At 39.8% G+C, this 15558-nt stretch overlaps 1 protein-coding gene across 1 annotated transcript; it reads left to right on the forward strand.

Annotated features, from left to right (window-relative positions):
- Positions 1-371: 371 nt before the first annotated feature.
- LOC145876384 (uncharacterized) lies at positions 372-15181 on the forward strand. Its single transcript, XM_082972165.1, has 7 exons — positions 372-484; positions 724-858; positions 2560-2733; positions 9586-9759; positions 10831-11004; positions 11332-11378; positions 11764-15181. The coding sequence occupies exons 1-7, from the start codon at positions 372-374 to the stop codon at positions 12312-12314; spliced, it is 1368 nt and encodes a 455-aa protein (XP_082828291.1). The 3' UTR covers positions 12315-15181.
- Positions 15182-15558: the final 377 nt, after the last annotated feature.

Raw genomic sequence — 15558 nt, forward strand, 5'->3', positions numbered from 1 at the left:
AGAGAAAGTCTGAAGAGCTAACCTTGCATGAGCTGCTGAAGAGTACCGTGGATAAAGCCTTGGAGAGGTAAGAATGGACACCTGGACCTTTTTGTTCGCTTCCTTCATGGCATGTCAGTGGAGTCCAATCAGAAACTCCTACAAGGTCTGGTAACACAGACAGAAAGCAGTCCAGAGAAGCGTCCAGAAAACAATCCGATCCCTTAAGGTGATGCAGAGGAAGAACATCTCCCCTGAGAGGTGGATTAATCTCTTCCACTGTCTGATAGAGATGAAAGACCATTCAGTACAGGAGGAAATCCAAGAGTACTTGAGGTCAGGAGAAAAGATCGATAAACCTCACACTTGCTCAGTGTTCAGCGCTGGCCTACATGCTGCAGATATCAGAGGAGGTTATGGATGTGTTTGACCTAAAAGAATACAAGACAACACAGGAGGGTCGTAGGAGACTGCTCCCAGCTGTGAGGTGCCGCAGAAAGGCTCTGTAAGTACTCAAACTTACTGTATGTGGGAAGAGCAGTATTTTTATTAGCTGAAACTCTTGAACATAATATAATACAAACTGATCAGAAAGCAATGCACTGGGGACATATTAGTCGGGCAGGTGTAACAGTGTAAGCAGGGGAAGCTAAGCATAACATTTTATTACAACCTGTCTCTCATGGTATTTATTCTATGTTGACAGACTCAATGGCTGTAAACTCACAGACACAACCTGTGAAGTTTTGCCATAGTTCTCAGCTCAAACTCCTCATATCTGAGAGAGCTGGATCTGAGTAACAATGACCTGAAGGATTCAGGAGTGAAGCTGCTCTCTGCTGGACTGGGGAATCCCCACTGTAAACTGGAGACTCTGAGGTCAGTATTCCTGTAGTTGGTCAACAAGTGATAACTGTTCACCAGATCCACATGTGTTTACCAGGCACACATAGTCCACACCATATGTGTTTAGACAGTGAAGCTTACGGTTTTTAATTTGGTGAGCAAATCCATGTGTTTCTAATAAGAGTTTGTCACCTTAATTTAATGACTAGCGGATAGCGGGTGCTGTGGCTTTGGGTTTAAACAGCAGGGGTTGCTGGGATAGCTCTTTAGTTTAGAGTTTGGTACTATTGGGAATAATATTTTCTTCACAATCTAGTCGACCAATTTGCTTTCCCTAGAAAAATGCACCTATAATTTTTCATTTACCAAATAAAAAACAGAAGTTATTTGAGTTTCTATGAAATGTTTTATTCTGTCGATGGTTTTGCCACAAAGTCTAGCGATATCAGAACATTTTCCCACTTGTCTGGTCACATGCACTCTAGCCAACGACTGGCAGATACAGTGCAGAGGGTTCATGAGATTATTTTTTAAGATCAAGTTCATCACTGTGCACTTTCACAAACCTGTGAAGTTAATCATAATTTATTTAATCTGTAGCCTAATAAACTGCATGATTTTCCAAGTCCTAGTGTGAGTTAATGTGGCTGCAGTTTATTTCGACATGATGGTTATTCTAGCCAGGGGCGCAACTTTGGTTTTGGAAGTGGTGGGGGAGGGGTATAATCCAGTTGGATAAACACTCCAAACAGCCTACCCGACAACTCGGAGGCGTCCACATGGTCCTAAAGCACACTGTTGCCTCGTTTTTAACCCCATTCCAATGATAAAACTGGGGGGTACAAAAATGCAATTTCAGAATGTGGGTGGGACATGTCCCCCCGTCCCCAGTGAAAATTGCACCCCTGATTCTAGCAACATTTGCGCAACAAAGCGTGTCCACTGCCATTGGTCCCATGTGCTATTTTACTGGCAAACATTATCCACCCCTGTCTAGAGTAAATTATTTTGTCGACATTTAGGAAAATTTACGACAAATATCCCACTGGGCATTGGCGCCAGTTCAATGTCTAGTTTTGATTTACATTTAGCTGAATTCTCAACTAACCGTAAATTCAACATGAAATGAATAGCAAATGTCACCATGTCATTGGATTTAGGTTAAACGTTGGGTTAAAAAAATACAAAATGCCCTTACTTTGATGACTTTTTGCGAATCCATTCAGTTTTCCACGTTGATTCAATGTCATCCCATTGATCAATCAGTTTTTACCCAGTGGGATGCTATTTCCATCTAGCATTTCATTACTGTTTTATCAGAAATGTACTTTACTTGAATACAAATGGTTGGATAGAAACAAGGTTATTGGCTGACTTGATTTTCTATCAGCTGAAAACTCTTGAAGAAATGTTTATATAAAAAACAATTAGAGAAAACAATGAGCCATGTATGCACAGTGTACACATTAGTTGTGTCTGGGTAATAGTGTAAGCTAAGCATAGCATTATAATCAGTGGAGGGTAAACGCAAGTAAATGCAGTTTACACATCTTTTTCATTTTGCATGAGCATTTATGCATCTTTTGTGGGAAAATGTATTGAAGTATATGGGCAGCTTTACTTTATTCTCTGTTAACAGCAATCAGCGTTTACCCAACACCCACCACTTTTTTACAACTACATCATGGATTATAACACAACCTGTCTCTCATGGTATTAACTCTGTGTTGGCAGACTCACTGGTTGTAAACTCACAGACACATCCTGTGAAGTTTTGGCCTCAGTTCTCAGCTCAAACTCCTCATATCTGAGAGAGCTGGATCTGAGTAACAATGACCTGAAGGATTCAGGAGTGAAGCTGCTCTCTGCTGGACTGGGGAATCCCCACTGTAAACTGGAGACTCTCAGGTCAGTGTCGTGTCTTTGGCTATGCCGGATTAAGTGATATGACATGCTACTCTATAAAATCCTTTCTCTGCAATTAATATTACCTGATTGAGCTAATCATGTAAATGTAATTAACTAGAAAGTTGGGGCACCACGAAAGAGTGTTTATAGAGCTGTTATCTTCCGAATAAACTCTTAAAGACCTAGTAATATTTTACATCAATAGCAGTCAATATTAATCGTCACCTTATTTCAGTCTCATCTGAAAGTTGTAAATTCTTGGTTATCTTCACGAACCCTGGCTAACAAGTTGAATCAGCAATACAAAATTGGGTTTAATTATTTATTTACTAAATACCTAACTAATCACACAGAATTACATATACACAGAATGCATATTATGTCATACAGAGAACTTCCCTGGGGGACGGAACCTGTATGACGGCTGGTTACACAAAGAGAGGGGGTTGGGCTTGAATGAAAGAGCGGGAAGACTGAGGAACAAAGGGAGAAGCTATGCTATCGTAAATACAGTATCTTATGCATTCTAAATTACCGCCCATTTGGAAAAGGAAAATGCAATAAACATTTACTCTGAGCTGCGCTTCGGTAGGTTGGTCGTAGATGCTGGCCGTGTTGGCCAACAGAGATCTTCCTGTCCTCAGAGGAATGTCTCTTGGTAAATTGGATACGTTGTAGTATCTTCGTTGTGTGTTAGATTGGATACGTCGTCCGTCCTTTCCTAGCCCACGTTTACAGCTGCTGTTGCTGACTCAACGGCTAGGATGTCTCACTTATTTAGTGAATAAGAGTTCAAAGTTCATACCATTCACAACCAAAGCTCATGCTGAGGTTGGCTTGGTTCTGTAGTTGACATGTTAGTCCTTTTTAACGTATGGACCGTCGTCCTATCGTCCTCGGAACAGGAGGTTACATTTTCGTCAAGGGCTTATATAGTGGAGGGGGAGAAGGGTGTGTTTCATAGTTTATAATCCATGTCTCTTCACAGGGGCGGGCCACTGATTGAGCAGGGCTCTAACCTTATGAAAACCCAATTCTCTCATTTGGAAGCTATAATTACATTTAATCTTTTCACAAATAGTTTCATTTAAAATGAATTTAAATTGCACAACAATTCCATGTGAATCTATAATGTGTAGACTTTCCCAGATACAGTTTATCCTGTTAGGGCTAGGGGGCAGTATTTACACCGCCGGATAAAAAACGTACCCGATTGAATCTGGTTACTAATCCTACCAAGTAACTAGAATATGCATATACTTATTAGATATGGATAGAAAACACCCTAAAACTTCTAAAACTGTTTGAATGGTGTCTGTGAGTATAACAGAACTCATATGGCAGGCAAAAACCTGAGAGATTCCTTTACAGGAAGTGGCCTGTCTGACCATTTATTGGCTTTCTTTGACATCTCTTTCCAAAACAAAGGATCTCTGCGGTAACGTGACACTTCCCACGGCTCCCATAGGCTCTCAGAGCCCGGGAAAAACCTGAATGTCGTCATTCCAGCCCCAGGCTGAAACACATTATCGCCTTTGTCAAGCGGCCGATCAGGGGACAGTGGGCTTAGGCGCGTGCACTGGCCGCCCCCGTCTTTCTTTTTTTCCCTCTATTTACCGAAACGCAGATTCCCGGTCGGAATATTATCGCTTTTTTACGTGATAAATTGCATAAAAATTGATTTTAAATAGCGGTTGACATGCTTCGAAGTACGGTAATGGAATATTTAGACATTTTTTGTCACGAAATGCACCATGCGCGCGACCCTGATTTACCATTTCGGATAGTGTCTAGAACGCACGAACAAAACGCCGCTGTGTGGATATAACGATGGATTATTTGGGACCAAACCAACATTTGTTATTGAAGTAGAAGTCCTGGGAGTGCATTCTGAAGAAGAACAGCAAAGGTAATAACATTTTTGTTATAGTAAATCTGATTTTGGTGAAGGCTAAACTTGCTGGGTGTCTAAATAGCTAGCCCGTGATGGCTGGGCTATGTACTTAGAATATAGCAAAATGTGCTTTCACCAAAAAGCTATTTTAAAATCGGACATATCGAGTGCATAGAAGAGTTCTGTATCTATAATTCTTAAAATAATTGTTATGCTTTTTGTGAACGTTTATCGTGAGTAATTTAGTAAATTGTTAGTAAATTCCCCGGAAGTTTGCTAGTTCTGAACGTCACATGCTAATGTAAAAAGCTGTTTTTTGATATAAATATGAACTTGATTGAACAAAACATGCATGTATTGTATAACATAATGTCCTAGGTGTGTCATCTGATGAAGATCATTAAAGGTTAGTGCTGCATTTAGCTGTCTTCTGGGTTTTTGTGACATTATATGCTAGCTTGAAAAATGGGTGTGTGATTATTTCTGGCTGGGTACTCTGCTGACATAATCTAATGTTTTGCTTTCGTTGTAAAGCCTTTTTGAAATCGGACAGTGTGGTTAGATTAACGAGAGTCTTGTCTTTAAAATGGTGTAAAATAGTCATATGTTTGAGAAATTGAAGTAATAGCATTTCTAAGGTATTTGAAAATCGCGCCACAGGATTCAACTGGCTGTTACGTAGGTGGGACGATTTGGTGCCACCTAGCCCAGAGAGGTTATGTCGTCCTGTCATCAGTCATAATGTCTCAGATGACAACCGAACTGACATCATATTCATTAACCTCTTACATCTAGATGTTCCGCTAGCGGAACACCGCTCCAATATCCAATGATAGGGCGTGGCGTGAATTACAAATACCTAAAAAATCCAAAAACGTCAATTTTTCAAACATCTGACTATTTTACACCATTTTAAAGACAAGACTCTCCTTTATCTAACCACATTGTCCGATTTCAAAAAGGCTTTACAACAAAAGCAAAACATTAGATTATGTCAGGGGAGTACCCAGCCAGAAATAATCACACACCCATTTTTCAAGCTAGCATATAATGTCACAAAAACCAAAACCACAGCTAAATGCAGCACTAACCTTTGATGATCTTCATCAGATGACACTCCTAGGACATTATGTTATACAATACATGCATGTTTTGTTCAATCAAGTTCATATTTATATCAAAAACCAGCTTTTTACATTAGCATGTGACGTTCAGAACTAGCATACCCACCGAAACTTCCGGTGAATTTACTAAATTACTCACGATAAACGTTCACAAAAAACATAACAATTATTTAAAGAATTATATATACAGAACTCCTTTATGCAATCGCTATGTCACATTTTAAAATAGCTTTTCGGTGAAAGCACATTTTGCAATATTCTGAGTAGATAGCCAGGCCATCACAGGCTAGCTATTTTGAGACCCACCAAGTTTGACACTCACCAAACTCAGATTTACTATAAGAAAAATTGGATTACCTTTGCTGTTCTTTGTCAGAACGAACTCCCAGGACTTCTACTTCAACAACAAATGTTGTTTTGGTTGCAAATAATCCATAGTTATATCCAAATAGCTGCGTTTTGTTCTTGCGTTCAAGACACTATCTGAAGGGTGACGCGCCGTCGCGTATCGTGACAAATTTTTTAAAAATATTCCATTACCGTACTTCGAAGCATGTCAAACGCTGTTTAAAATACATTTTTATGCGATTTTTCTAGTAAAATAGTGATAATTTTCCAACCGTGAGACGTTGTTTTCGTTCAAACACTGAAAATGTAAAATGGACTCTTCACATGCACGCGCACCCGTCTCATTGTTCTCAGATCGACCACTATCCAAATGCGCTACTGTTTTCGCCCAGGGACTGCAGAGTCATCATTCCCCGTTCTGGTGCCTTCTGAGAGCCTATGGGAGCCTTAGAAAGTGTCACGTTACAGCAGAGATCCTCTATTTTCGATAGAGATGACAAAGAAGGCCAAGAAATGGTCAGACAGGGTACTTCCTGTATAGAATCTTCTCAGGTTTTGGCCTGCCATTTGAGTTCTGTTATACTCAAAGACACCATTCAAACAGTTTTAGAAACTTTGGAGTGTTTTCTATCCAAAGCTACTAATTATATGCATATTCTAGTTTCTGGGCAGGAGAAATAACCAGATTAAATCGGGTACGTTTTTTTATCCGGCCGTGAAAATACTGCCCCCTATCCATAACAAGTTAAGTACCAACGCATATTTTCAACTGGTTCTATTGTCGAAATATGGTTCCTTTCTCCCCACTTGTTTGATGTTCCCAGACTCTCTATGTTTAACAAAGGCTATTCAAGAGTCCTTCAGTAGAGTCAGAGAGAGAGGGAAGGGAGAAAGGTATTTATGGGGGGGTCATAAACCTTACCCACAGGCCAACGTCATGACATCAGTGTTCCTGTGTTTGGTCATTAAGAGATAACTGTTCACCTGATCTGAGTGTTAACAAACTCAGTATTATACTCAATACAATGTAAATCTGACACCTCAGTATATGTAGACTGTGCTTAAACTCTACCGTTTTAAAGGTCCAATGCAGCCATTTTTATCTCAATAGATCAAATCGCTGAGCTGACAAGGTAAAAATCTGCCGTTCTGCCCCTGAACAAGGCAGTTAACCCACTGTTCCTATGCCGTCATTGTAAATAAGAATTTGTTCTTAACTAACTTACCTAGTTAAACACAGGTTAAATAAAAATAAATAAATACAAATCTCTGGGTAAGAAGTACCTTACTGTGATTGTTTTCAATTTAAATTGTAAAAATAAACAAAAAATTGTTTGTTCGCAAAGAGCAATTTCTCAAGGAATAATTTAGCTAGGACTGTCTGGGAGTGGTCTGAGTGGGGAGGGAAAAACTGAAAACTAGCTGTTATTGGCAGAGACGTTTGGAAGAAAAACTCCATCACACCAAATTGTATTAGTATGAAGTAACATATATTTTTAAAAAGCTCAGTATTTGTATCATTTATTTGTAAAAATTTTTGCTCGTCTTTATCAAGGGATCCAATAATTCAGGGCTCCACTGTACATGTATTCATTATCATTACTCTGGTGTTATTTGTTATTTGCATAACATTATCTGATTGGCCATATGCTAATGAGGGCCAGTGGGCACCTCTCTGATATGTTTCTTGTAATATGAAACCATGTCAAGTTAGCAGTAAACATGCCTTTATTAAGTTAAACCGTTCATTGTGATTGTTCTTACATATAGACAAACTAGATTACATGACAATTACAATATTTTATATGAATGAGAGATTGCTTGTAGAGAGAATGCATTTTAAAGGCCCAATGCAGTCAAAAACATGATTTACCTGTATTTCCTATATATTTCCACACTATGAGGTTGGAATGAAATGATGAAATTGTTAAAATTATGATAACGCCCTTTTAGTGTAAGAGTTGTTTTGGTGGGATGAAAACAGGGGATCCAAAAACGTTCACCTCTATCTTTTTTTGTTACTTGTTAAATTAAATATATTTCTCGGAGCAACTGTATTAGTATAAAATAATCTCATTTGTAAAACAAATATGTAGCATACAATATACACTATATATACAAAAGTATATGGACACCACTTCAAATTAGTGGATTTGGCTTTTACAGCCACACCCGTTGCTGACAGGTGTATAAAATCGAACACACAGCCATGCAATCTCCACAAACAAACATTGGCAGTAGAATGGCCTTACTGAAGAGCTCAGTGATTTTCAACATGGCACCGTCGTAGGATGCCACCTTTCCAACAAGTCAGTTCGTCAAATTTCTACCCTGCGAAAGCTGCCCCGGTCAACTGTAAGTGCTGTTGTTGTGAAGTGGAAACGTCTAGATGCAACAATGACTCAGCCGCAAAGTGGTAGGCCACACAAGCTCACAGAACGTAACTGCCGAATGCTGAAGCGCATAGCATGTTAAAAACGTCTGTCCTCGGTTGCAACACTCACTACCGAGTTCCAAACTTCCTCTGGAAGGAACGTCAGCACAAGAACTGTTTGTCAGGAGCTTTATGAAATGGGTTTCCATGGCCAAGCAGCCGCACACAAGCCTAAGATCATCATGCACAATGCCACGTGTTGGCTGGAGTGGTGTAAAGCTCGCCAGCATTGGACTCTGGAGCAGTGGAAACGCATTCTCTGGAGTGATGAATCACGCTTCACCATCTGGCAGTCTGACTGACAAATCTGGTTTTGGTGGTTGCCAGGAGAATGCTACCCGCCCTGAATGGACAATGACATCTGTAAAGTTTGGTGGAAGAGGAACAATGGTCTGGGACTGTTTTTCATGTTTGAGGCTAGACCCTTAGTTCCAGTGAAGGGAAATCTTAATGCTGAAGTATACAATGACATTCTAGACGATTCTGTGCTTCCCACTTTGTGGCAACAGTTTGGGGAAGGCCCTTTCCTGTTTCAGTACGACAATGACCCCGTGCACACAGAAATTGTTTGTCGAGATTGGTGTGGAAGAAATTGACTGTCCTTCACAGAGCCCTGACCTCAACCCCGTTGAACACCTTTGGGATGAATTGGAACGTCAACTGCGAGCCAGGCCTAATCACCCAACATCAGTGCCCGACCTCCCTAATGCTCTTGTGGCTGAATGGAAGCAAGTCCTCGCAGCCATGTTCCAACATCTAGTGGAAAGCCTTCCCAGAAGAGTGGAGGCTGTTATAGCAGCAGGGGGGGGGGGGGCACTCCATATTATTGCCCATGCTTTAGAATGAGATGTTTGACGAGCAGGTGTCCACATACTTTTGGTCAAGTAGTTTATGTAGTTCAGTATTTGTATGTTTTTTATTTTATAGTATTTTTTACTCATCTTTATTAGTAATTCACGACCCCACTGAATATAAATATATATAGCTACCAATCTCTCTATTCACTGCCAAATAGTTGCAGTGTGATTAATATCATGTTAAACTCTTTACAGGTTGTCACTCTGTGGAGTCACAGAGGAAGGCTGTGCTTCTCTGGTCTCAGCTCTGAGGTCAAACCCCTCACACCTGAGAGAGCTGGACCTGAGTAACAATGACCTGAAGGATTCAGGAGTGAAGCTGATCTCTGCTGGACTGGGGAATCCCCACTGTAAACTGAAGACTCTGAGGTCAGTATTCCTGTAGTTGGTCAACAAGTGATAACTGTTCACCAGATCCACGTTAAGAAAGGGCCTAAATACACAATACAATGACAATTTGATACCTCACCATCTGACCTTTGACTGACAGTATATGGAGCCATACAGTATGCAGTAAAGTATATGGAGCCATACATTATGCAGTATAGTATATGGAGCCATACATTATGCAGTATAGTATATGGAGCCATACATTATGCAGTATAGTATATGGAGCCATACATTATGCAGTATAGTATATGGAGCCATACATTATACAGTATAGTATATGAAGCCATACATTATATAGTATATGGAGCCATACATTATACAGTAGAGTATATGAAGCCATACATTATATAGTATATGGAGCCATACATTATTCAGTAGAGTATATGAAGCCATACATTATATAGTATATGGAGCCATACATTATGCAGTATAGTATATGGAGCCATACATTATACAGTATATTATATGGAGCCATACATTATATAGTATAGTATATGGAGCCATACATTATACAGTATAGTGTATGGAGCCATACACTATATAGTATATGAAGCCATACATTATATAGTATATGGAGCCATACATAATACAGTATAGTATATGGAGCCATACATTATACAGTATATTATATGGAGCCATACATTATATAGTATATGGAGCCATACATTATACAGTATAGTGTATGGAACCATACATTATATAGTGTATGGAGCCAGACATTATACAGTATAGTATATGGAGCCATACATTATATAGTATATGGAGACATACATTATACAGTATAGTATATGGAGCCATACATTAAGCGGTATAGTATATGGAGCCATACGTTATACAGTGTATGGAGCCATACATTATACAGTGTAGTATATGAAGCCATTTACTTTTTGAAAATGTGTAAAATGTTCTCAAGCTCTACATAAGATATTGTGAAGATCAATCCATGTACGGATGGATTTGGCAGGGGACAGGAAACTATTTCTGAAAGTTGCAAAATATACAGTATACAGCTGCCACTCTTTCTTTTCAAAATAATTGTACTCTTTGCAGGCTGTCAGGCTGTTTAGTTACAGAGGAAGGCTGTGCTTCTCTGGTCTCAGCTCTGAGGTCAAACCCCTCACACCTGAGAGAGCTGGACCTGAGCTACAATCACCCAGGAGACTCAGGAGTCAGACTGCTCTCTGCTGGACTGGAGGATCCACACTGCAGACTGGAGAAACTCAAGTATGTACATGTGTCGATCTGTTGATGAGTGACATACTGTAAGACATTTTTCTGCGTTTGGGTTTGTTATGATCATTTATAGTTAACAGGTTAGGTATCATAATTGATAGTTATCAGGTTAGGTACTGTATGTTCATTTAAATGTACTGTAAACCAGACATTTTACTTACCACCACATGGAAAATGTGATATGCTGACTGTGTGTGTGTGTGTGTGTGAGAGAGAGAGAGAGAGAGAGAGAGAGAGAGAGAGAGAGAGAGAGAGAGAGAGAGAGAGAGAGAGAACCAGTGTGTACATTTACTGTCTGTTCTCCTGCTCCCCTTACAGTGTGAAACCTGATGGAGTGTTAACAATCAAACCATGGCTTAGAAAATGTGAGTGTTGACTAATGTTCAGAATTATCCTGTTATTACTCAGTCTAATTTCAAGTTGATTCAAAGAAAGATCATTTTTCAGAGCTTGTTAAGTGATCTATGTATGTGTGGTTACACTAATTAGACTTCGCTCTGTTGTGGTTATATTTTGCTGTGTGTTTGTGTTTTATCCAAGACAACAGTCATTAACCCCTATTATATACTGTATAATATATGGCTCCATTTACTATATAATGTATGGCTCCATATACTATACTGTATAATATATGGCTTCATCTAGATAACCATCTTAGATAACCTTTCCTTTGTCTTTTAATACCTAGAAACATTAACATTCTGATGTAGTATGACGATGATTTGTGATATACCTGGTTTCATCCATCAGATGTCTGTGATCTCACACTGGACCCAAACACAGTAAACAGACTCCTCTTTCTGTCTGAGGAGAACAGAAAGGTGACATGTAGGAGAGAGGAGCAGCCGTATCCTGATCACCCAGAGAGATTTGAGGACTGTGAACAGGTGCTGTGTAGAGAGGGTCTGACTGGGCGCTGTTACTGGGAGGTAGAGTGGAGTGGGAGAGGGGCTTACATAGGAGTGACATATAAAGGAATCAGCAGGAGAGGAGGGGTTAATGACTGTTGTCTTGGATACAATGACAAGTCCTGGAGTCTGGACTGCTCTGACAACAGTTACACGGTTTGGCACAATAATAATCCCACTACCATAGACGTCCCCTCCTCCAGCTCCCACAGAGTAGGAGTGTATCTGGACTGGCCAGCCGGCACTCTGTCCTTCTATAGAGCCTCCTCTGACACACTGACCCATCTATACACATTCACCTCCACATTCACTGAGCCCCTCTACCCAGGGTTTAGGCTTTGGTATGACACCTCAGTGTCTCTGTGTCAAACACAACATGATGTTTCACTCTAATCAGGGTCATGTTCAGTAAGACACACTGGAGCAACAATGTAGAATATCTCTCTAGTCATGAGATAAAATGTTATTATTATATCTAAATATTCATGATTATACACCACCTAAGTGAATAGTCATTAATAGAATGAATTACCCCACTGTGTTGTTAAACTGGTTTCATTTACACATCACTGATCTGGTTGTTATTGGGTTTGTAAATATTGTAGCGTCCCAGGTTCCCAGACAGGTTAATATAATCAATCACCCCACTGTGTTGTTAAACTGGTTTCATTTACACATCACTGATCTGGTTGTTATTGGGTTTGTAAATATTGTAGCGTCCCAGGTTCCCAGACAGGTTAATATAATCAATCACCCCACTGTGTTGTTAAACTGGTTTCATTTACACATCACTGATCTGGTTGTTATTTTGCTTCTTAGTGTTTGTAAATATTGTAGAATGTTTATTTGTCAAATTCTTGACACAACAATCTGGGTTGTGTATAAACTTAATTCAACTGAATGAAATGATGTGACAGATGTGACTAATAAAGGGTCATCAACCAGATGGAAGAAGAGAGGTGGACATGTTTTAATACTGATCACAATATGACAGTACAGTAATAGATGGAAGAAGAGAGGTGGACATGTTTTAATACTGATCACAATATGACAGTACAGTAATAGATGGAAGAAGAGAGGTGGACATGTTTTAATACTGATCACAATATGACAGTACAGTAATAGGGGTTGTGTTCAGTACATAGAAATGGGTCGTATTCAGTTAAGGAGGAAGCTTTTATCTCACACACACTCACTAATAATTCTGTTTCTACTACTGTATGATGCTGTAAACACACTCACTAATCATTCTGTTACTACTACTGTATGATGCTGTACACACACTCACTAATTATTCTGTTTCTACTACTGTATGATGCTGTAAACACACTCACTAATCATTCTGTTACTACTACTGTATGATGCTGTACACACACTCACTAATTATTCTGTTTCTACTACTGTATGATGCTGTACACACACTCACTAATTATTCTGTTTTTTCTACTGTATGATGCTGTAAACACACACGTACCCATGGATTTAGTGTTGTAGATACAGTTGAAGTCAGAAGTTTACATACACCTTAGCCAAATACATTTAAACTCAGCTTTTCACAATTCCTCACATTTAATCCTAGTCTTAGGTCAGTTAGGATCACCACTTTATTTTAAGAATGTGAAATGTCAGAATAATGGTAGAGAGAAGGATTTATTTAAGCTTTTATTTCTTTCATCACATTCCCAGTGGGTCAGAAGTTTACATACACTCAATTAGTATTTGGTAGAATTGCCTTTAAATTTTTAACTTGGGTCAAACATTTTGGGTAGCCTTCATCAAGCTTCCCACAATAAGTTGGGTGAATTTTGGCCCATTCCTCCTGACAGAGTTGGTGTAACTGAGTCAGGTTTGTAGGCCTCCTTGCTCGCACACACTTTTTCAGTTCTGACCACAAATTTTCTATAGAATTGAGGTCAGTGCTTTGTGATGGTCGCTCCAATACCTTGACTTTGTTGTCAAACTTTGGAAGTATGCTTGGGGTCATTGTCCATTTGGAAGACCCATTTGCGACCAAGCTTTAACTTCCTGACTGATGTCTTGAGATGTTGCTTCAATATATCCACATAATTTTCCTGCCTCATGATGCCATCTATTTTGTGAAGTGCACCAGTCCCTCCTGCAAAGCACCCCACAACATGATGCTGCCACCCCCGTGCTTCACGGTTGGGATGGTGTTCTTTGGCTTGCAAGCCTTGCCCTTTTTCCTCCAAACATAATGATGGTCCTTTGTTTCATCAAACCAGAGGACATTTTTCCAAAAAGTATGATCTTTGTCCCCATGTGCAGTTGCAATCCGTACTCTGGCTTTTTTATGGTAATTTTAGAGCTTCTTCCTTGCTGAGTGGCTTCTTCCTTGCTGAGCGGCCTTTCAGGTTATGTCGATATTAGACTCATTTTACTGTGGATATAGATACTTTTGTACCTGTTTCCTCCAGCATCTTCACAATGTCCTTTGCTGTTGTTCTGGGATTGATTTGCACTTTTTGCACCAAAGTACGTTCATCTCTAGGAGACAGAACGTGTCTCCTTCCTGAGCGGTATGATGGCTGCGTGGTCCCATGGTGTTTATACTTGCATACTATTGTTTGTACAGATGAACGTGGTACCTTCAGGTGTTTGGAAATTGCTCCCAAGGATGAACCAGACTTGTGGAGGTCTACAATTTTTTTCTGAGGTCTTGGCTGATTTCTTTTGATTTTCCCATGATGTCAAGCAAAGAGGCACTGAGTTTGAAGGTAGGCCTTGAAATATATCCACAGATACACCTCCATTTGACTCAAATTATGTCAATTAGCCTATCAGAAGCTTCTATAGCCATGACATCATTTTCTGGAGTTTTCCAAGCTGTTTAAAGGCACAGTCAACTTAGTGTATGTAAACTTCTGACCCACTGGAATTGTGATACAATGAATTATAAGTGAAATAATCTGTCTGTAAACAATTGTTGGAAAAATGACTTGTGTCATGTACAAAGTAGATGTCCTAACCGACTTGCCAAAACTATAGTTTGTTAACAAGAAATTTGTGGAGTGGTTGAAAAACGAGTTTTAATGACTCCAACCGAAGTGTATGCAAACTTCCGACTTCAACTGTATGTGGTAGTGGAGTAGAGGCCTGAGGGCACACATTGTGTGTTGTGAAATATGTTGTGAAGGTATTGTAATGTTTTAAAATGTTGCCAAACCCTAGGAAGAGTAGCTCCTGCAGTAGCTAATGGGGATCCATAAATAAATATATCATAAATACAGTTACTTCTAATACCTCTGGGATGTTGTCCTCTTTTTTCTATGACTCTGATCACAGACTTCTAATACCTCTTGGATGATGTCCTCTTTGCAGGCTAGGACCATGTACTTCTTCATGTGACCTCATCAAAAACCTGAAAGAGTGGAGGTATTGGTTTCCATCCTGGCCAGTGGACCAGACCCATAGACTGGAGGTATTAGTTTCCATTCTGGCCAGGGGACCAGACCCATAGACTGGAGGTATTAGTTTCCATCCTGTCCAGGGGACCAGACCCATAGACTGGAGGTATTAGTTTCCATCCTGGCCAGGGGACCAGACCCATAGACTGGAGGTATTAGTTTCCATCCTGGCCAGGGGACCAGACCCATAGACTGGAGGTATTAGTTTCCAT

The sequence above is a fragment of the Salmo salar genome, unplaced genomic scaffold, assembly GCF_965601325.2.
Source record: "Salmo salar unplaced genomic scaffold, fSalSal1 ptg000587l, whole genome shotgun sequence".
Classification (NCBI taxonomy): domain Eukaryota; kingdom Metazoa; phylum Chordata; class Actinopteri; order Salmoniformes; family Salmonidae; genus Salmo; species Salmo salar.